A 27922-nucleotide genomic window follows, 5' to 3' on the forward strand; every position below is an offset into this window, starting at 1 on the left:
CAGCAGTTCATTTTTTTTCTTCATTTGTTAGTCTCCAGTAGTCCTCCCATTAAAAAAAATGTGCTCACCTGGTATGGTATTTGAAGAACTTCCTCATTTGGTATCTAAAACCTCTGTTTGCTGTTTCTCTTTTTAAAGCAAGTAGACTACACAATGAAATTTTGTGTATTGTATTTGAACATGCAAAGAGAAAAACACAAAGACGAAAAAAATATTTAGACTTAAAAGAAAAGGGAAATAAGTGGCAAGAAATTACATAATTCCGAACAGTTTGTGTCCAAAAGGCTTCCGTTATGTCACGGCTCTGAAAATACCCAAAGACGAGAGGGCGCGAGATTCAAACTGCAGATGGCATATTCCGAATTGTATCTTGTGATTAAACTGCTGTGCATCAACAATCTAATCACTGTTTAATGACAGTCATGCATTGTAAAAGGGTTAAAGATATCTCAAGAAAAACTTCTCAATATTTGGTCTCTGACCTTTAAGGACAAAAACACAGACAATCAACACTTTAGCAACACCGAAAATGCAATCCAGTATGAGCTGGCCAGCACAAATAACTAGCATGAATGCCTGTTTACTCTGAGTTCATTCTGCATAAAACCAGGTGTTTGTGTTACAATACAATACAATACATGCTGATTTATATAGCGCTTTCACAACAGCGGCAGCTGTAACAAAGCGCTTAACAAGATAAAGTAAAATAATAAACACAACACATAACATAAAACACGGACAGTCGTGCAGTCCTAACCACTTTTCCGTCACACGCTTTGTTGTTTGAAGCAGTTTGAGTCGGCTACAAGCTAAGTTTCAAAGTCAACAAGAAGCTGTAGCATCCATTGACGAAAAAAGAGATTGTGTTGGATGTAGAACGGGTGAGAAGCAAATTGTACTGGAGGAGGAAAGAGTAAAGTTACTCGGTCATTGCAATATCAGCATGAATTTCACTATAAACTCCAAACTTCGCGTTAAAAAAAAACATCTGTGTGATTGTGAGAAAGCCAAAACAAATCAGGAAAAAAACAACAATAACAAATGATCATTCGCCTGTTTGGAGGAGATTGTGTCGGTGCCAAGTTGGAAGCTGGCATATCGTTGTTTGTGTCAATCATCTTTAAATTCGGAGCCTGACGGTGGCCACTTTGGGTGAACATCTTTGAACATCCTCCGATTGCGTTCATGTATTCACTCTTCTCCTCAACAGTGTTTTGCACTAATCACCATGACTGCATTGATTTTGGCTACTCCTCCTTTTGGGTATTTTTACTCTTGCAGAGCAGACTTTTGACACCTGACCGACAGGTGACGTGACAGTTTGTCTGAAGCAATGACTCATTTCACTGTGCACATACTGGTATGTGGCTGATCTTAGTGGCAGGTATGCTCTGAAAATATTTGTCTGTCACTTATGAAATTTGACATACAGTAGAATTTCCAAGGGTTCTACTGAAAAGTCCCGCATGTTCACAGTAATTACACAAGGAACACTGCACAATTACCACTGTAAGGCTCATATTCTTGGGTCTCACCATGACCACATGGACATGCAGATGAGCGTGGAACTGCCAATTTTGTTTTGGTGAAAGCTGCACTTTGTCCAACAATGGAGAGAAGAATCTTCCTCTCCCACTGTCATGCTTTTGGTAATCATGACAGCCAGCCAAGTGTTTTTTGCATTAATGAGCCACCGAATATTACATTAATAATAATAATAATAATAATAATAATAATAAAATCCTTTATTCGTCCCACACTGGGGAAATTTACAGCCTCCAGCAGCAAGAATGTATGTAGAAAGAAGAGAAAAAAACAACAACAAACATCTTTCAGTTAAATGCAATATGAACACAAAATGGACCGGAATTTATTATTTTCAGAAAAAGGGTTGCTCCAGAGCTGCCAACTGTTAAGGAGAGGGCTTCTGTTGTGGTTGTTTGGTGGGTAATCACTGAACGCCAACCCACTATGTCTCGTTTTTTTTTTTTTGCAAACATACTGGGTTACATATTTCTCAAACAGGTTGAAAACAAGAAAGCAGAGTTCATAGGTATTTGCTATTTATGTTTGACAGTACGACAATTGCAGACGTGGTGTCGTTCTGCCAGTAGGCTCCAGTGATGTAGTGCTCCCAAATGTGCAGTGGTATCTAGCATACGAGTCCAATATTTGCCAAAAGCTAACGATTTGAGACTAAGATCACCGCTAACCATATATATGTATGTATGTATGTATGTATGTATGTATGTATGGATAGATAGATATGTATCCAGGGTGCCCCCTCAAAAAATTATATGCCTTTTAGCAGCTGCTAACTAAATTGTTTATTTTTTTTTCTTTGCACATTGTGCCAAATAATGGCAGCCAATATTTTCAGCAAGATGGGACACCCCCACACTGCCGTTGCAATGTTAGATCCTTCCTTCATGAGATCTTGCCAAACAGGTGGATTGGATGGAGGGGTTTTATTGTATACCCTCCACGTTCACCAGACCTCACATCACTCGCCTTCTTTTTATGGAGAGAATAAGAATAAAAATAAGGAAACCTTTTCGTCTCACAATGGAGAAATTCCAAATTTACAGCAGCCAAGTTATAAAAGGAAGAAAGTAGAAGAACAAAAAGTATAGGAGGTGCTGTAAAGGCAGCCACTCTCGATGCGCCATCTTGAAGTCATAACAACATAACAAAATAATACAACACAACACATAAGACACAGACATTCATTCGTAACCCCTTTTCTGCATACTCTTTGTTGTTTGAAGCAGCTATAGATGAAATAGATACTTGAAAGAAAAAGTCCACGCAATGAAACAGTTACTGAATTGGGAGCAACTATTGAACACAAATGCACACAAATTACCAAGGCAATTATTTTTATAACTTTGTGATGTTGGCAGTGTCTGGACCAGAACAGACATCTGTGACAAAGCAATAAAATGATATTTTAAATTGACACGTTGTAAATTAAACACATTATAATAAACACCTATTTTACAATTATTGAAAGTGTGTGTACTTTTTGGGGACACACAGTTTTATCTATAAATCTCTATTTATCTATCTAATCTATCTATATAGAGAGAGAGAAACAGCACAGGGCTGTAAAAGAATGAGTCTTGAAATGATTGTATTGATGAGTCTGACTGATTGTCTTGCTGACTGGCGTGACGATATTCCTCCACACAGTTGATTTCGCAGACAAAGTGATGATGTGTTTGATTTTACGATGACCTGTGCACTCCCAGCAATGTTTGCAAATTTCACATGTTGTGGACATGGCCATCTTCATTATCACAGTAAGATATTGCATCACTAAGCTGACACCCTGCAGCTGACCCCTCACTGCATGAAGCCTACAGCAATACTTTGTACAATCAAGAGGTTAACTCTCACCTCTGATTGGCCTTCCTGGTCTTAGGTTTTTCCTCATGAAATGCATGCGCTTATGTTGGCGTGCGTGCTTTTGAGCACTTGCCAGTGTTGAGATCCCATTCCAGGAAAAAGGTTTCCTTTGGGCATTGTGAAGGCTCTCCACCATTGTGGGTATAGGTGTAAAGCAGGCTATAGGCTACAAAGGGTCATTTCCTGTTGATATCTTGGACTCTCGCAACAGACACACACATGCAAGATGTATGTACTATATACTGTATGCTGTATTTTCATTCGGCCGCTGGGTAGTTGTTTTTTTTTGTCTGTACGTGAAAGCCTCTGTTCATTTAAGAGGCTGCACTTTGTGCCTTTGCCACATCATGTTACCTTATTCAGTACCAGCCAATTCGAGACCTCTAGAATTCTTGGAAAAATTGAGAAAAAAAAGGTATCTGGGGTTGAACGTGTGGAGTGTGAAAAGACATATTTATGTCTTTGGGAGAGAATGAGTTGTAAAGGCAGTTCATTTTTTGAATTGCCGCAAAAACAGTGGTCGAGATTCTCCACTTGTGATATGTTGCAGCAGAATTCCATACGCTGCCAGTACCCAGGCTTGCGGAGTTCTACCCCCATCCCGCCCGTGCGGCTGTTGTAATGGAAAAGCAGATGAGACCATGTGGTGTGGTGCTGGGCCAAGCGGAGTGGTGCGGTGTTTGGAGATAATGGAAAAGAAGAATTGTTGCCGCGCTTATGGTGTGTACTTTCTGTAGGCACTGTTAAATGGCTTAAATTCAGGCAGCGTTTACAAATATTTTTGTAATAAAAAGGACTTGCAATAATGCTATGTTAATCTGAAATATGGTTCTTGTAAAAGGGATATAATACCAAAGATGGGAAATGATTATTGAAAGGCGCATGAGGGAGCTGGAAATGTGGGCGGGACAGAGAAGAAGCAGGGACAATGTCAACAGCTCAGCTCTCAACTCTGTCAGCTGAAAGCCACATCTAAGCACAGAAGTTCAGTGAGCGAAAGCAGACCTAACGCAGCAGTTTTGGCGACAAGAGCATATAGAAATGCCCTGGGAATTTGGCTGAAAGTTAGAAAAGATAAATAAGGAGGAATGCTGGATTCAGCAGTTATCTAAAATCTTGATTTGTTCTCCTCGATTCCACATGGCACATGAATGATCCATCTGAGCATTTGAAGCGCGTGAGTGAGATTCTTGGTCTTGATATTTGATACTTGTAAGATCCTTTCGGTCATTGTGACCAATTGCTCTTTGGTTGTTCTGTTCACTCTTGCTGGGGATTACAGATGCAAAGAGCAGCAGTTGAAAACTTTCTCTTTGCACCACTTCTCCATAATCATTCCAGCTAGAGAAAAACACTACTATTGATACATTGAGCCATTGTAAGAACTCCGTTATAATAATAAAATGTCACCTTTTTATCTTGTTGTGTTTAGAGGGTAAGAATGGCCCAGAGCAATTGCAGGGTAGTGAGACATGCAATTTAATGCTGCACTCTCTCTCCAGAGGTGTTGACATATGTATATGTTTGCCTACGTGTGTGGTTGTGTATGAAACCACAAAGCTTTTATGGCTAACAGATTTACACTTTTAGCGAAGGATACATGTTTTGGTAAGTGCTGCACAAGAGAAGCTCGTTTTCATGTCTTGTTGTTGAACAGAGAATCAAGGTCATTTCAAATTGGAATTATTCACTGGGTGCAACTAATTGAATCTGTTTACCCACTCAATACAATTAGTTTTGTGACATCAACCTGATTGAATCAGTTTGGTAAAAAAAGGGTCCTCATCTCTCATTTTAGCTAGTGAGAATAGAAGCAATTCTTGAATCACTCAAGATAAACTGGAATGCACAATTAGCCGGAACCAGCACATTGGCTGATGAATCAGTCTCAACTCATTTGCGGCTACATCCACAAAGGCATCAACTGTCATCAACTCCTCCAGGCATCATTATTCTGCTCAATACAAAACTCCAGAGAAACTGGATTTCACAACATTCAGAGATTCTTTACTCTTGGACAATCAAGGAAATTTTCATCACTTCTCTTTCAGAAGCTCATCTGACAGTCAGGCCGCCCTGAGCCATGTTGTGGTGGCCCTAGCAGAACTGACACTGGCCTTGTGTGGTTATGATATAATTTGTGACTTTTTTCAAAAGATATTTTATATTTCACATCTTTAGATTGCTGTGTAGTTAGATTATGATCTAACACCTGGGTTTTATATCTTGTTTAAACCATTCCTTATGGAATGATTTAACCCAGCACACAAATAGCGCGAAAAATAAATCAAAGGTGAATCCTAAATTTAAGTGGATCAAACTCAAATATTGAATATTAATTCATTCACTCCCAAAGACATATGTATGTCTTTTCACAATCCACACGTTCAAGACATAGGGTTAAAAAAACAAAAAAACAAAAGGCGTCTAAAATTGGCTCATACTGCATGAGTTAAATATTTAAAAAATCAAAGGTGCTGATTTCATCATTTATTTATGAAATTAGTACTGGCCTGATTGGGCCGGCATCAGTGAACTTTGAATGATCTGACGCAGTCACGTTGTGGCCATGGGCCACCGTTAATGTCGAATCCCGTTCAGCTTATCTGCTCTTGCTTTGAATGCTGATTTAACTTCCATGTTGACTCCTTCCATCTTTTCCCAAAGGTACCCAGATATACAATGAAAGTTCCACTAACATAAACACACCCTCCCAATTTCCAGGGTTCCACATTTGAAGATGTTTTAAAGCGCTATTTCCTATGTGGAAGCTTTGCCTGTCCCACTCAGGCCGTCAGTTGAGTGGTAAATCCTCACTGTGTGTCAAATGCATGCCGATGAAAGTTTTATGCATCAGCACTCCAAATTTCCACATATGAAATTGGTTATGGATACCCTTTGTAAGGTTTTCCTTAGTCTTATGTTTTATGGATGGAAAACATTCCACACAGACACCTCAGTTCGTTTTCTTTCGAAGACTTTTACTACGGTTTTTACTTGAATTGGCCGTATGTACTGTATGTCTTTACATCTATGAGACAGGTAAAATAATACAAGGCAGAAACTAACACTCTTGCAATTTATTTATATATTTATTTATTGCAATAGTTAGATTCAACGCAAGCATTATAGTGGGCGTCACAGGGTCTCACATATTGTCCTTGTTATATGTGTGCTTTATGAACTAGGTAATGTGGACAGGTGTTTATTCTTCATTCACGCTTGTGTGCTGAGGGTCAAGTACAGTGACAACAACTAAAACATGTTGGCAAGGCATCAATTTAGGGTGAGGGCTCACACGTTAGGTGCGCTGCATCCGCTGCTGCCGTCAGCACTCTTGGGTGTGTTCATATTTTATTCATGTATGAAGTGCTCTCTCAGGATTAGTTGGGAGAGCGAGGCGGAGTCACTTTGTTACCGTTAGACCCTTTATCGCATCAACCCTGCTGTTGACTGGCAGCTTAATGACCTTTTCTTTTGGACAACAAAAAAAAAAAGAGGGACTATGTCTGAAAAGCTGCTTAAACATCACAGTCAGATCATTTGGACCGGATTACCACCATTTTATATTCAACATAAAGTGCTTAGAGAATCTGAAGAGCCAAACTAAGATGCTGGAAGAAATGATGCATGCCCTGCCTATGTCCTTCATGGGAAATCGCCACATTGACTGGCACTATTGTGCCTGTGACACACTTTCGAGGGCTTATGATGTGTAAGCATATCTCCTCATCACAGTGCCTCAATTCAGTGTTATATTACTTCAGGCTATTTTAAAAAACTGCTGGGCCCCTCATAGGGCTAGCCGTAATTGTGTGCCTAAAACGGTCCTAGTCGAGCATTCCAGACATTACCCAGAAGCCCCTAGTCCTCTGTTTCAGCTGTTGACCTCATACAAGCAGTATTATTAGCTTCATGAGTGCAGGGTAGTCGTCATTTCATGACATGGAAAAATCTTTTTTTTTTTTAATTTGCTAGAGGAATTGAAGGGGAGCCATGTCAACTCGTTTCTAAGATATAAGGAAATAGGAATGAAACCAGCAATTTTTTCATAATCATGAAAATCACTTTTTTTTAAGTCTAATATGTATTTTCACCACCCAAAATGTATTTTGAGGCACTGATTATTTCGTGGTTCATTCGTTTGATCAATCTGAGGGCAGGGTCGGTTCAGTTACCATTTTGTCATTTGATGTCACTTTCTATATTTCTGTGATTGAAGAGTGCCCAGTCATCTTTATAGCGCCCGTTTCACATAGTATTGACCGTGAAGACAATAAGTGGCATAGAAAAGGGATGGATGATTTCTCCAACAGTGTAATTTAGCAGCGAGAACAAATGCTCGATTTAAAGAATGTTTAATTTGTTGGCCACCCAGGATTCTTTAACATTTGGTAGCCAGCTCAAATATTGCATTCATGAAAAATTCTTTGACCACAAAATGTATTTGTCTTGGTGTAGAACACATGGCTGTAGTGCTGACACCCCCCCCCCCCCCAATCCCCTGTATGGAATACAAACCATTTGATTTAGCAAAGGTTATAATTCTGGGGTTGGGTATTTCAGAAAAAAAAATGATGCCATGGATTACATTTCACCGGAACGTGGTGCAATGTTGGTGCCTTTGAAATGCAGTGAATGAATAGTAATGCTCGTCATCTGGTTTGAATTATGAGTAAAGTGTGTGAATTTGCAAAGATACAGCACAAAGGATTGCATTCGTGAAGGTTTTTTTTCAACGTTATTTTCCAGTGCACATGTGCGTTTTGTACAATGTACAAAACAACAAATGTACAACATTGTAAATCAGTTTCTTCCACCTGCAACTGTTCAGTTTAATATAATACTGTTTTTGACACATCAAAGCAAAACATCTAAATGCACAATGCCACAAAGCCTTGTACTTCTTGTGGTCTATGCGGTCATGACCACTCCACACACCAGGATATGACCCTTTTTTTTCACGAATCAAACCAAATGAAACTGCTATTAAAGACATCCCCCAAGGATTAGAAACATATATCCACCCTCCGCTTTTTCCAGTGGTTTGGCATTTCCTTTTCATTCGTGAGGTGGCCTACTGTGCTTCTCTGCCCTGTTAAAACCAGCAATGCTTGTTTGTTTTCATTTCGGCTGGAATCAAACAAGACCTTGGAGAATTCTCAGAAGCTGGCTGTGAAACGGGCAGTTAAATGTCTGAGGGTTTGATATTGAAAGCAAATCCCAGATAGTAAGCAGACGTTTTGCTCATTTTCAACATAAGTCTGTTTGAAGTTAGACAATGTTGATATTTTTGGTCACCTTGAAGAGCTTTGTTTAGATCAGTGGTTCTTAACCCTGTTAGAAGTTCATATGCACATTCAACAAACCCTTCATTAGTGAAAAACAAAAATGAGTTTTTACAAGTTAAAGGTATAAAAAAACATACACAAAAAATATATATCCTGCAGCACTGATTGGACAAGCAATGTAATGTGATCATCTGCAGCCAGTGATGGCCAAGCGGGACAATAACTAATTGACATGTTGAGTCGGGTGTGTCTTAACCTCCATGGCAGAGGCTCCATGGAACCCCTGTGACCAATTCCCCGAACCGCTAGGGTTAGATTGAAGCCAGGTTAAAAACCACTGGGTTAGAGTATGGATTTATTTATGTCCCTTGAGGATCAAACAACATGCTTAGATCCAAAAGGGTTATTGGACACCAGTGTAACTTGCTTTTGAGAACCCAAATTTCTGGTAAAATAAATAAATAAATAAATAAATAAATAGATAGAATAAACATTAAAGTTACTTGGTGGGATGAAAACTGTAACACACCATTGTACATGTGAAGGTACAATACTGTATACCCCCCCCCCCCCCCCCGCCCCCGGCCTCCCAGTATACAGTTTGAAACCTATACATAATTATTACAAATATAACATTTCAAAAATAGACATTTTGTTACCCTTTTCCACAAAACTTTATGGAAATTAAAAGTAGCTTGGTACCTGTACAAAAAAAAGTAGATGCAATAATACAACAAACAAAAAATTTATTCGGAACTCATCACATGATTTTCAACATTTTGGTGTGGTCTACTCAGGTTGAAGTGTCCGTTGTCTTGTCATGTCATCACCAATCTTGTAATGTTTTAGTGGCTATACTGTAAATGAATTCAGTCAATAAAAGATTACTTCCTGCTTAGACTTGGTGAAGGCAATTACAAATAAATCCTAAATTAAAGCATGGTTAATCCTGTTGCTTATACTGGATTGCAAGACTCACCCCATGGGGCAATTAAATGCAGACAGAGACATTTTTTCATTTTCTTTTTTTAACAGACAGCTATTTTCAGGCAGCACGTTGAAGCAACGAGTCATTACAAGTGTACTGATGTTATTGGTCTTCAGCCAGACAGATCATTTAAGCAAAAATGCCTTTGGTAGTTGATGCTTTTTCAATTTATAAAAAAAAAAAAATCACGTTTTTATTTTTCACAAATGAAGGGTTTGATGAATCTGCATATGAATTGGTTGGGTTCAGTACCTCTAACAATGTTAAGAACCACTGCTCTAACCTTATATACAGGGGACACTGAGGACATGCGAAGACCAACAGCCAAACAGGTTTTTAGCTGTCTCGTCTACATAGCTTCCCATATCTGATTCCAGCATTGCCCAAAGGAAGCAATTGAAAGAGGCACAGTAATTAGAATGGGGGAGACTTAAGGAAAGGGTGGATTTCCGATCATTCAAAACTTCCTGGAAGATGCACGTAGGCACAAAATCAATGAACACTTAATTAGAAGTCACCACATACAACTTGCAAAGGCACAAAGAAATACGAACCTGATGAGGCTGCAGGATGGAACTCTGCACCGGGTCCTCAGTTGCATGTGAGAAAGCCACTTGGTGTGTAGATTGTCACGAAATCTCAGTTTGGCAACATGAACTCCAGAGCCAAAGGTGTGCTTTCACAACAAGCACAGGAAGGCATTGCATATAAATGTACTGTGAAATAATGTTGGATCAGCTTTGGTCATTTGTTCTTTAAGGGAGAAGCTTTCTGCTTGCCACTGAGGTCTGTACCAGAATAGTTGGGTAATGTCACCACTCAGGAATTTAAGTGCCCTCAGCGCTGTCTCATTTTGCATGTTTACATTCTTTTGTTCCGCTTGTTTTTTGCTGTTCAAACACATCATCACCATTAAACATTTGAGTATTGTATGCACAATTAAAAAGAAAAAAAATGAACTCATGCATCTTCGTTCTAATCGCTATGCATGCTCCATTACTAGAACGGCTCTTCACACAATATGACCTTTGACCACAGTAAGGTTCGACTAATGTTGTTTCCCCCGTTGGTCTGAAACAGACCTGACAGAATGAGAATGAGCTCTCTGTGTTTAAGGTGATTTGGCTTGAAGTCAACTGCTTTGTAAGGGATCAAAAATGGAGGCTTGGTGCATTAGTCATCGGACACAAGGGAAGGAATTTTGGTGAGGGCATGTCTGGGTCACCAACATCTAGTGGGCATTGCCCATATTGGTCAGGTAAACACAGTTGGATGTTTTGCTTCTTGACAAATTATTGAGTATGAGCAGGTTATCCTCTTTTCCTCTTTTTACTTTCTTATAACAGGTTGAACAAATGAGCGCCATATAATCTGATGTGCCTTCTATATACAGTAGATCAATATTCTGATTTCTTGGACATAGTATGTTAAATGTCCTGCACAGTGCTTAGATACAGCTGTGGCAGTTGTGAAAGCTCTATAAAGCTGTATTGTATTCCCCTTAGCGTTGCTCCATCTAGCGGAGGCTTAACGCAACCGCAGCCACTATTGTAGCTTCTATTCTATGCGGCTTATAATGCAGTGATCCATGCTGGCTGAGCAAAATGTATTCATGGGTTCATGTTCACTTAAATTTGTGCAGTTTATTGACTTTTTTTTTTTTTTTGGATAGGTCACATACTTTGCACAGGAAGCTGCATACATGTGCATTTTTCAGGCTTAGTTTTATGCATACGCGGCATTGATAAGTGAGGCCCCGGGCGTGTTGCGGGACGTGCAATTCAGCGAATGAGAATGTACGGCTGGCTGTTAACTGAGTGCACTGTTCCCCACTCCATTGAGTGACAGAGTCAATTGTGACCATTGACTCGTCGTCTAAGAATATGCTTGCGTTTACTGTATTATGTCAGTATGTTCAATAGAGTGAATGAAAGTGCACCAGTGTTTCTGTCTATATTCTGTTCTTACCAGCTGTGCAAGGAAAATAATTAATTCTAACTAGTCCTGGTAGGCTATATTAAAGTTGAATGATATTTACCTTATCATAGACGTGCAATTGTGTAGTTTAGATGGCTGTGCTTTTAAACAGGCGTATTGTACTTCAGCTAATTAAATAAGAAGTCTGAATGATCACAAACTTTGGGCATTCTGTCTTTTATGCACTCTTTCTTCCTGGGTCATACTTATTGCCACATGAGTTCAAGTAACAGTCTGTGGAAAAATAATGGCCGTGAAATCCTTAGATATACATCATGTGCGCTTAAAAAAAGCCACGTGGGAAGGCCGTAAAAAAGAACCGCAATATCGTCAGGTTTGTAAAAGTAGACTTTTTGACAAAACTCTTGAATTGGATCTTCTTTATATTGTTTAGGTGTAGCTAACTGATCTGATCACAACCTCTGATCTGTGTTTGTCTGATTACATAATGATGACGGAACACATCCTGTGTCATTATGAGATGTGATTGTTATTGACTAACCCAAATCTGTATTATGTCATTACAGTTGTACATGTTTCACATCACGTGGAAGCATGCTGGACAAAACATGATTTGACTGGGATTAGCAATGATGTAACGATGTAAAATGAAGGGAAAAACTTAAACAAGCCACGTCCTAACCGAAGAGCATGTTGCAGCAAATGTATTTCAGGAGATGTGATGAATTTTCTACAATTCAAGCATATGTTTGCCATCACGAGTGATCGAAAAACCAGGAGCTTGACGTATTATACGTATATGTCATTTTTACTTTGAGCAGTACGGTATTGTGATGGATGTTCTGGAGAGGAAAGGAAATCATCCGGGCCACAGATGTTTGATGGACTGATCCACTTATAGATATATTTTCACCTCTTCTATCTTTCCCCTCACAACACGCGCACACACACACACACACACACACACACACTTTCAGAAACTCTCTCTTTCTCTCTCTCTCTCGTCAGTGCCACTCCCTCCTCCCGCAGTGACCTACTTCCAGGCACAGGGGACCACGCAGAGAGTTAGTATGTTGAATGAGAAGTGGCAGCGGTATCTCCCTTTAAAGCTCCCTCCTTTCCATCACTTCCCTCACATTACTGTCTCTCTCTCACCATGCTTGGCTACACTCCAGACCAAGACTCAGAGTTGCCAGCAGGCTCGTCTCTCTGCTTCAGGGTCACGGTGTGTGAGTATGCAAAATGCGCTCACATCTGAGCCTCTAGTGGGAGCGTGTCATTTTTGATGTGAATGTTGTATGGCTGTATGCGCACCATGAAGCATGTGCAAAGGAGTTCATCAAATTGCTTCTGTGGTTTCACGCTAGCCACAGGAGTGTGTGCATGTGTGTTTGTACAATTTGATGTCTCTCATTAGTAGCAGCACTCGCACACCAAGGCCGGGTAAACACACTAAGACAATCGGGCTGTTTTTGTCGCAATCTTCCCCCTTCCCAACCAAGGACGTCAAATGCCATCAATATTTTGTTTTGCAAGATTATCCTTATGTGTGAGTTGTGTTAAGAGTTGATTTGGTCCGACGATGGTGTCCAAAACAAGTCGGGGCCAACAATCTTAAAGAATGTACATGTTGAATATTTATGACCAAAATGTCAGTCTGTGGGACGATGGAAGCCGAGTTCTCCTGAGCTAATTGACTTCATAAGCTGTTACGTGACGGAAACTAACCGAGCAAAGAAGCTCTCTGACTAACGAACGAGAGAGCATTGTTAAATAAAACGATGTAATATCCTACCTGATGTTCATCCCGTCCTCCTCCCTCATGGTTGACCTCTCATTTGTTCAGATTTGAAAATAATTTTTACCTTTGTAAAGTACGGAAATAGTCTCTTTCATGGTCAAGTCTCCTCTTTTGTCTTCTCATTTGTATGCTAGCAACTATTGTTGATTGGCTGTTCCTTCTTTTTGTTTTTAGTCTTTATTTTCATGATGTCACTTTTGTACATGCGTATTCAGGATTTGGTTCTCTGCATTTCAACCATTGCAGTAGTGATCACAGTTGCACAAACTCCAAATGGGTCTGTTTTAAGCACTACGCACCACATTCTTCCTTGTGCTTAAGTCAAAAAAGGCATGTGGCAGTGTGCATTTCTGGCTGCGCAAATTCTCAGCGCCACTCAAATAAATTTGTCACTTGCGCACACTCATGACAGATAATCGCTTTGGGTGGAGCAAATATAAAAGGTTGCCATTCTCTACCTAATCTGATCATGTGCGCATGCTTAAAGCATTCCCCACTGGACTTATATACATGTCTCTTATGTGCTGTAGAGGCTGTTGTACGACCCGGGCACAGTAAAGGTGAAACATCGTTTTGCATTTTCCGTTTAGATTCAGGTCACTCCCCTGATAATGACTGATTCTTATTTTCATATGTGTAGTGTTTGATAGCATTCAAATGGATTTTAACGTTATTCAAAAGTCTCCAAAAAATGTCATGCCCCATGATTTCATGCCAGCCTCAGATGTCAATGAATTATTCCTCTTAGTGCTGCACACAATTTCCCAAGTTACACAAGCAAGGTGCATCAAAAAGTATGGATGCGAGAATGAAAAATGTGCAAGCCCGGGCGCATTAAAAAAGACGTATGCGTAGAATGGGAGAATATAGCCCTAGCATTTTAAAGAATTTGACTCCTTGCTCAATGGTACCATATCCTCAGGACGAGCCAGGTCCCCAAGTGGCAGGCACCGTTCTCACCCTCTCTGCTCCCCTACCAAGTTTTTCATGGAACAAGTTGGCATCTCACAAGATGCCCTTCATAGATGCTATGAGACATTGGATGTCCATTTTTTCCCCCAAAATTTGTTATTTGCCTGCACATCTGCTCAGCATTAGTAGGCTGGATCACAAGGTGAGAGTCATGGTTTGGGAGCAGATGTTTTTCTTTAGTTCTGATTTGTACCAACCTTTTCACTGCCATTGAGATGACGGTGATCTCTTGGTATAAAGCATGACAGTTGCTGTCCTGCCAAGAATTAATTTTACTTTCACCCACTGGGCTAAACAAGCTCCTTTAAATCTTTTTAAGATGGCCACATAAGAGTTGCCAAAAAAAAAACTGTGAACCCTCTGGAATTTCTTGAATTTCCGCATGTATTGACCATTGTCTATGGTCTGAACAGTATGCTACTCGCAGAAATAGACAAACGGTATGCTATAGGGTTGTGCGATGTGGACAAAATTTTAAATAACCTGGTTTACTGGACTGGTGTCTCAGTCTGAGCACTTGGATCACCATGTAAAAGATATGGTATGATATATTATGTAGATAAGAGACGGATAAGAAAAAAAACAGCTGTACATGGATGTTATGTTCGTTCTGTGTGCTAACTGCAGGTAAGGTTAAGAAAAAGAAATAAATGACTGCTTCTTAAGAATACCACACCGATCATTCGGAAAAGGTGCCCACAGCCACCGATGGGCGGCTCTTGTTCGGCTCGCACGTCAACAAAGAACACAACTAACTGCAAGAAACAATGTGAATTATAGGACACACTGATTGTCAACACCTTCTAACACGCCTCACGGTGCAGCTCCACTCCAATTAATGCAGCCGGTCTCTCCGTGGTGGACACTACCTGTTTGCCAAATGCATATTATTAAGCAGAGGTAAAGACATGATAGGATTCTCTCAGTAGCGGCGAGGGAAGCCTAAAATCGAAGACATAGCAGTACAGTGTCCTTAATTTTATCACACACATCTAGTATTCTGAAACAATTGGCACACAAGCAATTTTCTGTTTATATTGGATTCACCATGTAAGCACTCACATGGCGGAAAAAGTACCGGTATTTGAGCCCTGGGCAAATGACCCCTCCAAGAACTCAATGGGGTCAGGAGTGTGAGCAATGTGATGAAATTGGAGGTCCTGCCCTTTTTAAATACACACCAGTTTTGAATTTGATATTCTCAACATGGCCGACACAGGAGCTTGCAGAATACCTACATTTAAAAATTGTGAACTTGCATGAATCAGGAACTGATCTTATAAGTATCTCCAAAGGCCTTGCTATTCATTTGTGCATAGTAAAACAAAATGTCAATAAATGGAGAAAATTCAGCACTGTTGCCACTCTCCCTAAAGTGTCCAAAGGAAATCCTGCAGTATGTTGAGCGAAAGATTTAATACCTCTTGCAGGTTAACATCTCTGACAATTCTATGAAATATAAAAGCACTGCATATAAAAGGACTGCTGTCCAAGGGAAAAAAAAATATATAATATATATATAATTGCTTCAGGTTTGAAGTTTTCCGAAAAAATTAAGTGCTTATTTTTTACAACACTATTTGTGTGGACAGATGAAAGCAAAGATGAGTTGTGTGGAAGGAAAACGGTGAGAGACAAAAAAAGGCACAGCATTCCACTATCAAAGCCAATGTATGCAGAGATATCCAGGTCATTGCAAAGGCTTCACATTTTTATTTTATTTTTGTTTTTGTGCTAAAGTATATGTGAATGTCATCGTATAGGTTGGTATGTTGTTTTTGTTTAAAAGTGGGACACTTAATTGTCGGAAGTTGCTTTAAAAAAACAAACAAACTGCCTTTTGTAAAGTTGGAAATAACATCCAACAAAGAGTCACCAGTAGTTTTTGTTAAAATAATGGTTGTTGTTATTTGTTGGCCTACTGGTGCTCTGTATCCAGCTTTAGTTTTAAGACCAACATGTATTGAAAGGCCTCACATTGTGTGTTTTGCCTTTGCTGCAATGAATGACAGCAAGTATCCAACTAGGTCAGACCCTTAGAGTACACAAACATCGTTATCTGATTTGTGGTACCGGTAATTAAATTAATTTACATTCAACCGCATTAATTTATTCAATCAATGCCTGGAAATTGAAAAGCAAAAATCTCATTATAGATTGAAATGATAAGCAACGAAAAAGAGGCTTGTTATTGTGTTAATTTTGTCTTGAAAGACACATTTTTGTTTTTGACTGGGACTGAAGAATCGATGAAAGCCACAGTCTAGTTCACCAAAGGTATAAATAGTCCAGAATGGGGGCTGTCAGCACCTGAACACCTTTTCCACCATCAACATTCACAGGACATGGAACTCTACTGCAATGACTATGAAACGCTCACCACCTTTGATGATGATCGTAGAGAAAAATGGAAGGAAATGTGTCTGAAAGGAAGCAACCCACAAGTGACGTGTTCTTCAAATGAAGGGAAAAAGCAGTTTATTTACAGCAGTGCCTACACAAGGTACATGCAAGGAAGCAGAAAAAGCAAATGAGCAATATTAAAAGGCTGTATTTCAAATGTTTTCTTTCTTTTCTCTCTATCACTCTTTTAAGCTCATGTTGAAGGCATAGCGCGTTGATAAAAAATTTACCACCCGCCTATTTTTAGTCAACGAAATGAGAACGCCTCTGCTCAGTGAATATGATAGTGAGTGAGAGGAATGTTGAGGAGGAATTTATGTAATACCATTTCTTGTCACAGATTCAAGTAAAACTTGAGCCTTTACTTGCGCATGAACGATCAAATGTATGTATCAAATGTGACAGCAATATTAAAATTTTACTCTAAGAAAAATATTTCTTGTCATTGTTTCATACCGGACTGGCAACTGTCTTTCAGTTTGAACCGATGCTAGATGCAGTTAGAACCTCTTGGTCAAACATTCCTGCTAGATTTCTTTTTAATACTGTTACGTAACAGGACCTTCTGTCAACAAATGACGGTAAACTCGCCATTTGTGAAACGTGGTGGGTGTAATGTGTGGTTGTGTGTGTGATTTCTGAAGGGCCGTAATACAGTGTAAAGTGTGCATTATTTCTTAATTCAGTAACCACCCATATCCCTTTTGTAGCGCTGAGGAAATCCTCTCGTGTTGATGTGTCCTATTCATTGCTTAACTCATAGTGTAGTGTTGCCATCCATTAGTGTGCGCACACACACACACACACACACACACACACACACACACACACACACACATACACGCGCTTGTCTGCGCCATTGAAAAGTGAAAGGGCACTCAAGGGCAGCTCAACGACTCACAGACACACTGCCGAGGCGCGATTGTACCTCACAGACAAGAGGTCTCTTTGTTGAATTGTAACTGAAAGCTGCGCATTTCATCTCGGTCCCTCACTGTCTCTATCGCACTGATCTTTGTCCATCTTCTTCGATAAACAAAAGAAAACAAAATGTATTTGGAAGGCTGCAGTTAGCTTGCACTTTGCTAGCTCAGCTCGAATGAGTAGTTGGAAAGTTTTTGTTTCAAGCTTTGATTTCGTCAGTGATTACAGACTGTTGCAAATGAGGCCTTTTGATGTTTACATGGGAAGCTTCGCCAAACACATTTGGGTTTGAGCGTTTTTGAGAAAGGGAAAAAAATGCAAACACAATCATTTGCATTATTCTCTTCGTGTTCCTATATATACAACTTACAATGACAACTTACAATAAGTATTACTGTATATAGGAATAGGGTTGTATACATATCAATATTTCTTACTGATTATATTCATGTATTACCGCAATGATGTTTATATAAAGTTATAGTCACATACAGAAAGATTATAAGATAGGTGGTAGGAATAACCAGTCCTTTTCGAAATACAACTTCATTCATTCAAAATGGTTGACCACAGTATTATATGCATGCCAGATCAGTAGTTGACGGTGCCACTTGGTAAAGAAAGACTTGACCCATACACACCAACTCCTCGACTTCCCAGGTCTTGTTTGAAACACTTTTGAATGGTCTGTATGAGTGAGTAATAACTGAAACAGTATGATTCTGTCGTGGTTTGCTATATCGTGATCAATGACATGATCAGAGAAGACATGCTTGTGGTGAATTTTATGTGTTTTATGCAATTACAAATCAGTGTCTTCATTTTGAATTGTTTCTCTCTTCTTTCTTTCAGATCATGCCCCCTAGATAGCAGCCTTGTCCTCTTCATCCCCCCCTTGGTCCCTTCCTAAACATTTTGGCTTCAACTCCACCATCGCCACGTGTGCTACTGCAACCACCATGCCCCCAAGGAAGAGGACAAGGGCGGGCCTGGGGTTCTTGTGCTGCTTTGGCAGCAGTGAGCCCCCCGAGATCAACCTAAAGGACAGTGTACCCTTACAGCTACTGGAATTCAGTGCCCCCATGCCGCCTGCTGAGGAGCTGCATGCTCGCTTCTCTGAGCTGGTGGTAAGTGTCTACCTACATATTTTAGTACAAATCCTACTCCTATATTTTCGGAGGAGTAGTTTTGACATCATGTTTACTGCCCGAAACATCTTAACCAGGGGTGCCAATAATTCTGGAGGGCCCTGTATGTATATTATTGGATACACAATGGTTCGCAGCATGTTATCCCGGCTTCAGAAATAAATAGACTTAAGGGCAGCGTGGTCTTGATGTTAAGATAAAGCTACATCATATTTCACGAATCAAGAAGCTCATCCCCTCTTCTATATAAAGCCCACACAGCATGGCCAACATCCCATCTTGAGTCCATATGAAGTTTAATGGTAGAGCCTTAATGAATGTGCTGAGGAATCAGAACATACCGTAGCTGAAAGTGTTGAAGTATGCTGTTGATGTTCGCTACAATGTAACCTGGCTAGGGAGAAACAAGTGTTTATGCTTGTCCTCCGGTCTGTGGCTCATTTTTCTACCAGCCTTCATCTTCATCCTAATTTATTGTCCCACTTCAAACTATCCCCATAGGCAAATATGTTTTCAGTGTCTTGGCTATGGGAGGGTTCCTGGCTTACACGTCTCTTTGTCTTGGAATATGAAACTTTACCACCAACGGGTTAGATTACTGCAGCTGTCCAGATCAATTCAGGAGAATCTGACGAAAGGTGTTTTTTTTTTAAATTATTTTTTATTTTATTTTATTGTTATTAAGGTAGAGGTTTCCAAGAAGTGGTTCTTCCAAACAGTGATTCTCTATGCTTCTTCCAAACAGATTCTCTATGCTAGTGCATTGCAGCTTTTTTACATGTTCAGGTTTTTCCCCTTCTTTTTTTCCCCCATGTCTGTTCACTCAAACTCGAAATATTTTGAGACAATTACATTTGACAGAGAACAGTATTGCTAGGATGTTCAGTCTGCTCTTCATATGGGAGCACTTGGCTATGTCTCGAGAACTGTGGGATCGGCTGCTTATTTTGGAGTAAATATTGTATCTTCAGCTTCCGTTGATGAGCCTGACATAAATTCCTGAAAGCAACAGCCATCAAAACAGCGGGAGCCGTACTTGATTTCAAAACCTCTTGCAACGTTGTGACCCTTGAGAGAAAAAAAAGAGGATTTGGCTTTCTCCCATCTCATTGGATCGGGTCCCTTCCACATATTGTGAATAGATTCATCTTGAGATGGTTGGATTGGGTACTTTGTTTTTCACAGGATCAGATGTTCAGTTTTCGGGGTCATGTCTGTATTGATCTGTTTTGCTTTTGAGAAGCACACACAGCATTGGATGTAGCAGTTACAACTTATGAGTTTTATTGCAAGAGAGATGTGAGGGCGGAGAAAAATATGTTCCTGTTAGACGATCACTCACAGTGACAACTTGATTCATGTTTGCTTAGACTGGGTGACCGATATACAAAATGCTTCTACCTGACAATGGGAATGGGAATAAGTCATTGGCCACCCCCCTTCCATCTGCTTTCCTGATCCAGCTACCTCCAACATGCTGACATATTTGACCACGTGTCTAACAACCTGTTCAGCCAAAATATAGATTGACCAGTCACACAGTCGTGCCCAATGGTATTTGTAGCACAAGAAAACATGCTTTGTATCATGGAGCGAAATGAAGACTCATAATAGTATCCCTGGTAACAGTGGTGGGGGATTATTGCTATGAAAGACTCTCTTGAGGAGGTGAATAAGACTGAATGGAGCCTCTGGAGTGGGAGCGACAGATCTGGGCCAACTGTAGGAGTAAACCACCTCCAGAGTCCTAACATCCATCATGGAATCTTCCACTGGGTGCAGAGACAGCGCAGTGCACGTTCGGTTAACACCACCAGTGGAAGGCGAGGGCTTGAGCTGCTCTGTCAATAATATTTTAGAAAGAACTCGCCCCCAAAAATAAAGAAATAAATGACAGCACATTAAAATGGGAAGACACCCATGAAACACAATTTGCTTTTGTGCCAAAGAATGACACATCATTCATCTACTGACTGAGGCTGATAGTTATAATGCCAAAGAATTACATTGTTGGAGGGTGAATGCACATGTTTTTTGCCTAATGAATTCCACGCAAAGATTCTAAACTAGGGGTCATCAATTCGGTGCTTGCGGGCAACAAGTAGCCCCCACCAAAGGACCACGCGAGTAGTCCGTGGGCTGTTCTAAAAATAGCTCACTGGTGATGGGACATTGTGATCCTTTAGAAATGTTGTAGAAGCTATCATTTGAAAATGAACAATGGCAAAGATTAATGAAAAAAAAGTGTTGCCAATTGATATGTATCTGTTCCCTGTATAAAAATGTACTCGAACAGTATAACAGATGAATATAAGATGGCACCTGAGTAGGCAGCCTTCGGCAAGTGCTCTTCAAGAGCCTTGCTTTTTTGTTCTTTTTTGTTGTTTTTGTCTTTTTTTTTGTCACGTTGTTTGTTGTTTCATCGTGTGGACCTGATATGGACTGTTTTCAGCGTTTTTTGGCCACGACATTCGTCAAAGGAGAAGTATCTCTAGTTGGTGATTGCGCCTTCTCGGCAGCACGCCTGTACTAGCACAGATTTTGTTTGGGAGGAATGTTGGCGCCAGACAAACCTGGGGTGCTTGTGTTTTTTTGCGCCTGTAATGGCCAGCATTTTTCACAACCCCGTTTTGTTCAGTGGAGATGCGGATGGCTGCTGAAGTTGAGGATGAGGAGAGAGGAGTGTCGGCGCAGAACGCCGATGCGTATTTGGAACAGAGAGTCGCCGCTTGGAATTGAAATGGATTTCCATGGGACAGGAGAACTGAACCAATCTATTTTTTCATCAATGAATGCTACAGCTTCTTGTTGACTTTGAAACTTTGTAGCTGACGTGCACATTTTGAGCAGGACGTCTCTGATCCACTGGCTAAAGGACACCTTGATTCTCTCCTCTTTCATCTCAAACTGCTTCAAACAACAAAGCGTGTGACGGAAAAGTGGTTAAGACTGCACGACTGTCCGTGTTTTATGTTATGTGTTGTGTTTATCATTTTACTTTATGTTAACTGTTTTGTTAAGCGCTTTGTTACAGCTGCCGCTGTTGTGAAAGCGCTATATAAATCAGCATGTATTGTATTGTATTGTATCTTGTCGTCAACAAATATTAATAATTAATAATAATATTAGAAGGTAACCTGAGCAAATTTGTTATTTCAGATGTATGAAACTGAAAGCCCTTGACATAAATCAGTCACCAAATAGCTCTCACTTCCAAAAATGTTGGTGACCCCTGCACTAAACACATTACAATTTGAACCATGTAAATCTTTGGAAGGAAACAAGTTGACACGATGCACAGTGACATACCAGGTTCTTTCTCTGCCTCGCTCAAGGACATGTCCGCCATACTCAGGAAACATACTGACCCCGCACTTGTAATCACTGAATGTCATTTGCCATATTTTGGTCTGAAGGGGCTTTCAAAAACCGTAACTCTTTAGTACCAAGCTAAAATCTTATGAACTGAGCTCCTACCCCTTGCACTTTATGAATGAAAAACGATTTTAAGTGACAAAGGCAACAATCTGAGTTGTGGGTTGACACAATCCAGATTGCAGATGATGACACCCATAGTCCACAGTTTCATGAAAATGCTTCCGAGTGTTTGGTCGGAATGTTCCGTTTCTAAATTTCATTTCCTCTTGCTCAGCTCATTAAAAAGAACAGCTGGACATCAGTCAATATTTTTTATAAGGTGGACCCACAATCTGGATGATTATGATAAATCTTTATCATATAATAAAGACCGGATGCTTGGTCTCTTCTTTGAGGCGCTACAAGACGTAAGCTTCGTGTGCTTGCAAAGTCTTTAAGACATTCTGCAAAATACATTTCCACATATCGCATTATATATACCGTACATGTGTTTTTAAAATTACCTTTGTGTAAGTTTAACTTTAAAGCAAGGTCGTAGATGTAGAATGAAATAATTAATTTCCGGCAGTGACTTCTTGTGATTTCCCCCCGAAGCCTAGTATGACCACCTTTTATCTGCCCTGTATTTTTGTTTTTTTTAATCAGGCTTCCTGTCTTGCCAGGATGGCTGCAGGGCCGACTGTAATATGTCCATGGTAGCCAGTGTAAAACTTGATTCAACCCACCTTTTAAATAATGGTTAATAGAGGCTCCCTCCCAGCAGGATGTCATGCTTGGACCACACAATTCCTGTTTAGGTGGAGTCTGACACCTTCAAGGTTGGTGGTCCCACAATAATAAAACCACTCCCTTTTACATCCCGCATTCACACTCAGTCATCCTGCTCTTTTCCTGTCGACATATTTTTTCAGACATTTTATGTACTTTGTCACCTTCCGCATTTCCACCACTTTGCAGTTAACACCTCTCGACTCCCATGTTTTTTCTCAGAGAGAGAGAGAGAGAGAGACAGAGAGAGACAGAGACGGACAGAGAGAGACCTTCATGACAGAAAAGGGGCAAAGGGTTTCACATGCCTGCAGTTGACAAATATTAACTCCCAGTGGAAGTCAAGCGTTTTGACACCAACTTCAAGGGCATAGTGGGTCAGAGACCCGAGTAACTGTGTTGCAGCAGACACTTCAGAAGTGATGATTTAACTATATATTTTTTTCCAAGCGTCATGATATCGGTGCGCTATCAACATCAGGAAATATTGAACAGCCAGCCAGGTATTGGAATGAGCATGGGGGGCCAAAAAATTGAATCATAACAACACTAGTTTTAAACATGACACCCAGAGACAGATCTTGTCGTGACAGCTCGGGAGTAGTTTGAACATTAAACCTATAAAAGGAAGAGGGTCAAAGATTTTCATCATGAACTCAACTGTCCCTGACACATTTTCAGTTTAGGCAACTGACAAAAGTTGGTTGCACAATTTCGTATTTGGGTGTGTGACCCAACTTTTACTTTACAAGCAAATTAAAAGTGATTATTTTTTTACATAACACATCCTCTTTAACAATGTTCATAATTTAAGAGTTGTACAGGAAGTGGAATTTTGGGTGTAGCAAGGAAGCTACAAGAGAGAGAAAGAGAGAGAGACTTTAAATATTATTTAGCTTAGTTTTTCTTAGGGATCCTTACGCACTTCTGCAATGTGCTGTTTATGAATGTTTCATGAACATACGCAGCAGACATGCATCGTCTCCTTGCCGTATTTTTGTGTCGTTTTATATAATATATATACACACACACACACCTTTATATGGTACTCTGGTTTCCTCCAACAAAACATGCATGGTTGGTTGACAGGGCACTCCAAATTGTTCCTCGCTATAATTGTGAGTGTGATTGTTTGCCTATGAGTTCCCCTGTGATTGGCTGGCAACCAGTTCAGGGTGTACCCCACCTTCTGCCCAGAGATAGGCTCTAGGACAGGGGTGCCCAAACTTTTTGGATTGAAGATCTACTTTTCGATCAACTAACCTCCCGGGATCTACCCTTAACGGCGCGCACATGCGCACCCGCACGCACACACACGCGCGCACGCCATGATGAGAAACAGCCTGAAACGGAGGCATGCAATGGACTTTTGCAGCCTGTTAACTATCGTAGCTCACACGTACCGTTTTAAAGTGCTTCCCTGGGCCCTCCGAGATTCCTATTCTTTGCTCGTGCCCTCGGTGAATTGTACACGAAGCAAAATCTGAATTAGAATCATGACGATAAAAGAAAGCGCAACAAGCTCCAATTGCAGACTGCTGAGCGCTAACAACGTCCGGTGACGTAATCACGCGCCACCGTAAATTTAAGATTTACCTGCTTTATTTTATTTTTTTTATTTTTTTTGTGAAAATGAGACTGATGATTAGGGTGCAGCCTACATTAACACAAACAATATATTACTAACATGTACAAAGACACACAAATGTTTGTTTTTTTTCTCCTCGACAATCCTCGGATCTACATGGGACCTGTTTTAGATCTACCGGTAGATCAGGATCTACCTACCCCTGCTCTAGGATGTCTATGACCCTCGTAAAAATAAGCAGCTTGGATGATGCATGGATGGATCGATGGATATTCATGTCAATAATCCTCAATGGCTTTACTGTGCATTATACAGAATCACTACTTTGCTGTAATCATGACAGTTGAATACTGATTTTAAAAATAATGCATCCGTTTATTGTAACGCTCTTTAGGTGGTGGGGCACTCAAAGACGCTTCACAGTTTTAGTTATGTAATGAAAATGTCCTTTATTTTTGCTTCATTGTCATCACTTGGCAAATAGTCTTGTCTAGGGTGTAGCGGTTAAACAGTGCATGAGTTTGAGTTTTAATTAATCCAACATCAGTAATGTCCGCCTATCCTAACACCAGTGACCTCAATATTACGCCTGTTCACGTCTCGACCACGAGCCCCCGTTTGCTCTCTGGACTTTGCCGCCACACTCTCATTCTTTTTTCATTTTGTCTCGGTATTCATTATAATTCAGCACATTTGAGAGACCCACTGGCATTGTGAAACAGGAAATTGAATGATCTGGCCTGTCCGTCAGTCTGCTGCTCATATGGACACTGTGACACCCGTTTTAATTTGTAACATTACCGTACTCGAAAGGCTGTTTGAAAATATGAAAGAAGGTCTCAGTAGCCTAAGGTATGTATTTTCCCCTTTTGAGCAGCAGGTGTAACAATATTAGTTTTGGTTTATATGAATTCCCAACTGGAGGATGTTGGCGGAGATGTACGGAGGCACAGGTTTTGCACAGCCAAGGTGGAATGTGATTTGGTTTGTTTGGAATTTGGTGTGTTTAAGGATTGAATGTTTTGGGGTATTGTTATAAGGTCATAAAGCAAGGTCATGCGATGGGAACATAGGGACACGTTTTGAACATGAAGTGAGGTGGAGGTAGAAGAAAAGGATGGACTGTTGCATAACGGGGAAAAAGAAAAGTCTTTTGTGACCAAAGATTCCTCCACCCACCCAATTTCCACATCATCTATGCTCTACGTTCTCGCGTTCAGATGAAATCCAACACAACGTGTGTGCGTATCCTATAGTAATTGCATTCTGTAACGGTAGAGTGACATCCAAATGGAGCATTTCATTTCTTTTCTTTCTCCATTTTTTCATGGTTTGATAGAGAGAAACTTGAGCGTGAAGTAATAATCTTGTATGTTAAAGGGACTGATAACGCACTGAAAAATGTGATTGGTGTTTAGAAGATTCGTGAGCCCTTAAGGCTTGCCCTGCTGCTCCCCTTCTTTTTTTTCTCCTCTTGCTACTCTGCAATTTAAACCACTCAGTCATTTAAGTGTTACGTAAAACCCTAAAGTAAACATAAATATCCCATAAACTGTAGAATCCTGCATTCCGTACCCCCTTTTTTCATAACCGTATCTTTTCCATTTCAGACATTGAATTGAGAGGCAGAGTGCTGGGCAGAGTGAAGAATCAACTGTTGGGCTCTGTTGCCATCTGGTTCGAATCCAAGGGTCTTATTCTCAGAGATTTCTCAAGAAGCTCTCAGTATCAGGTCTTCTAATTAGGTGCAGCTTGGACAGCAGGGCTTTGACCCAGCGAAAAGGCCAGAGGCCTGCCTGCATAGTAGGGCTGTCACAAACAAATTTCTATCGAATCGATTATTTCATCAATTAATCGAATTTGGCACCCTCTTTAGCAAACACCCTTCCACTCCGCATGCAAGTACTGCCCAGTTGGCTATTTGATCAAAATAGCCAAATAAAAGAAATTCAGGAAAATGTTTGTCACTGATAAGCACACATCTATAAATACCACTTAATTCTGCCAAGCTGATGATTATACACTGTTCTCACTTCAAAGTAAACAAGATTTTCCTCTGAATTTTCATATAAGCCAAGCTGTTGCGTCAAGCCTCTGCTCCGATGGACCGCAGTGGCTAAAAAAAATAGTGTTGGGGCGTAGTGACGAAGATTACGTTTGTTCGGTGTTAAAATACCATTTAAAGCTTTGTTATTAGCTCAAGCAGCCACTTGCTCATCATCACGCGCGTAACATTCCCATGTTGAAGGCGCCGAGCTCTGCCACCTTCGTTTTGCAGCAGTAGATAAAACCATATTTCCCCCCCCTTGCAGTCTAAAGTGATCACAAATACTTCATCTTCATAAACATATGTTGCTGGAAGACAGTGTCTGCAGCTACAAATGTCCATACCAAAGCACAAAAGTGGCCAATCATTGCTTCCGGGTGCCTCAAATACGTTTTGTAAAATTATGAAAAACAGTTTTGAGGCATCAATTTTTTTGTTTCGACCAATAACCGAGTTGAGGGTAGGGAGGACCTGTACTTTGACTCTATTGTAGCAGGTATAGACCCAGAAAAGGCAATCTTCGGTTTAGAGTCACAGTTGATCAGTGAAATAATGCCATTGCAATGAAAAAGGCTTGGACCTATGATTCTAAAGCTCCTTTGTGGTTTCAGTCTGTATAACATGTCCTTCAAGTTCAGCCCATTCAGCTTTTTCCTTTTTATGTTCTTCAAAACTCACTATAATTAGTTCTGGTATTGAAAGCAGTGGATGAAAGATGATGTCACTCTTGAACGTGTCAGGCTTGCAATGTGCACCCCCCCCCCTCTGTCCAGCTCAATGGATGAAAAAAAAACAACTTTTGAAGCGACTGGTTTGGCATCAATGGGCCTCCCACCCTGGCACTGTTGGCCATTTTTACTTTTGGAGGTGGGGCTTGGGGTCGCGGTACTTCTGGTTGACGTCATGGTGCCAAGACCATTATGATGAGATTAGTTTCAAGCTTCAGCACAAAGCCCTTCTTCTAAAGCGTCTCATCATATCCTCTGTGTTTTTGTTGTCCAGCAGTTTTATTTTATTCATTGCATTCTACTTTGTCCATTAAAGCATTTGGGGGTGGGGGTTAGCTACGTACCTCCCTCTCAAAACTTTACTTTTCCTCTCTGGCAAGCATGAACTCATTTCCTGGGTTCATATGCATTTCAAAAGGAGCAGGAGGCTTCTTGTACATGGCAAAGGAATTGAGCAGAGCAACAGAGTGAAAGTAAATAGTCTTCTGTGGACTGGGGAGGATTGGACACTCAAATGCCACCCTGCGAATTCGGTGCACA

At 40.4% G+C, this 27922-nt stretch overlaps 1 protein-coding gene across 5 annotated transcripts in view; it reads left to right on the forward strand.

Annotated features, from left to right (window-relative positions):
- daam2 (dishevelled associated activator of morphogenesis 2) overlaps positions 1 to 27922 on the forward strand; it is an 84735-nt gene that overhangs the window by 16612 nt on the left and 40201 nt on the right. For 3 of the 5 annotated variants that reach the window (XM_052085685.1, XM_052085681.1, XM_052085684.1), the window contains exon 2: positions 18578 to 18852. In XM_052085685.1, the coding sequence (XP_051941645.1) occupies positions 18685 to 18852 (168 nt within the window). In that variant the 5' untranslated portion in view covers positions 18578 to 18684. Of the gene's footprint in view, positions 1 to 4255; positions 4586 to 12689; positions 12851 to 18577; positions 18853 to 27922 lie in introns of those variants that run through there. The other 2 variants (XM_052085683.1, XM_052085682.1) reach the window with 2 other exon arrangements.

Source organism: Hippocampus zosterae, chromosome 14, assembly GCF_025434085.1.
Source record: "Hippocampus zosterae strain Florida chromosome 14, ASM2543408v3, whole genome shotgun sequence".
NCBI lineage: Eukaryota > Metazoa > Chordata > Actinopteri > Syngnathiformes > Syngnathidae > Hippocampus > Hippocampus zosterae.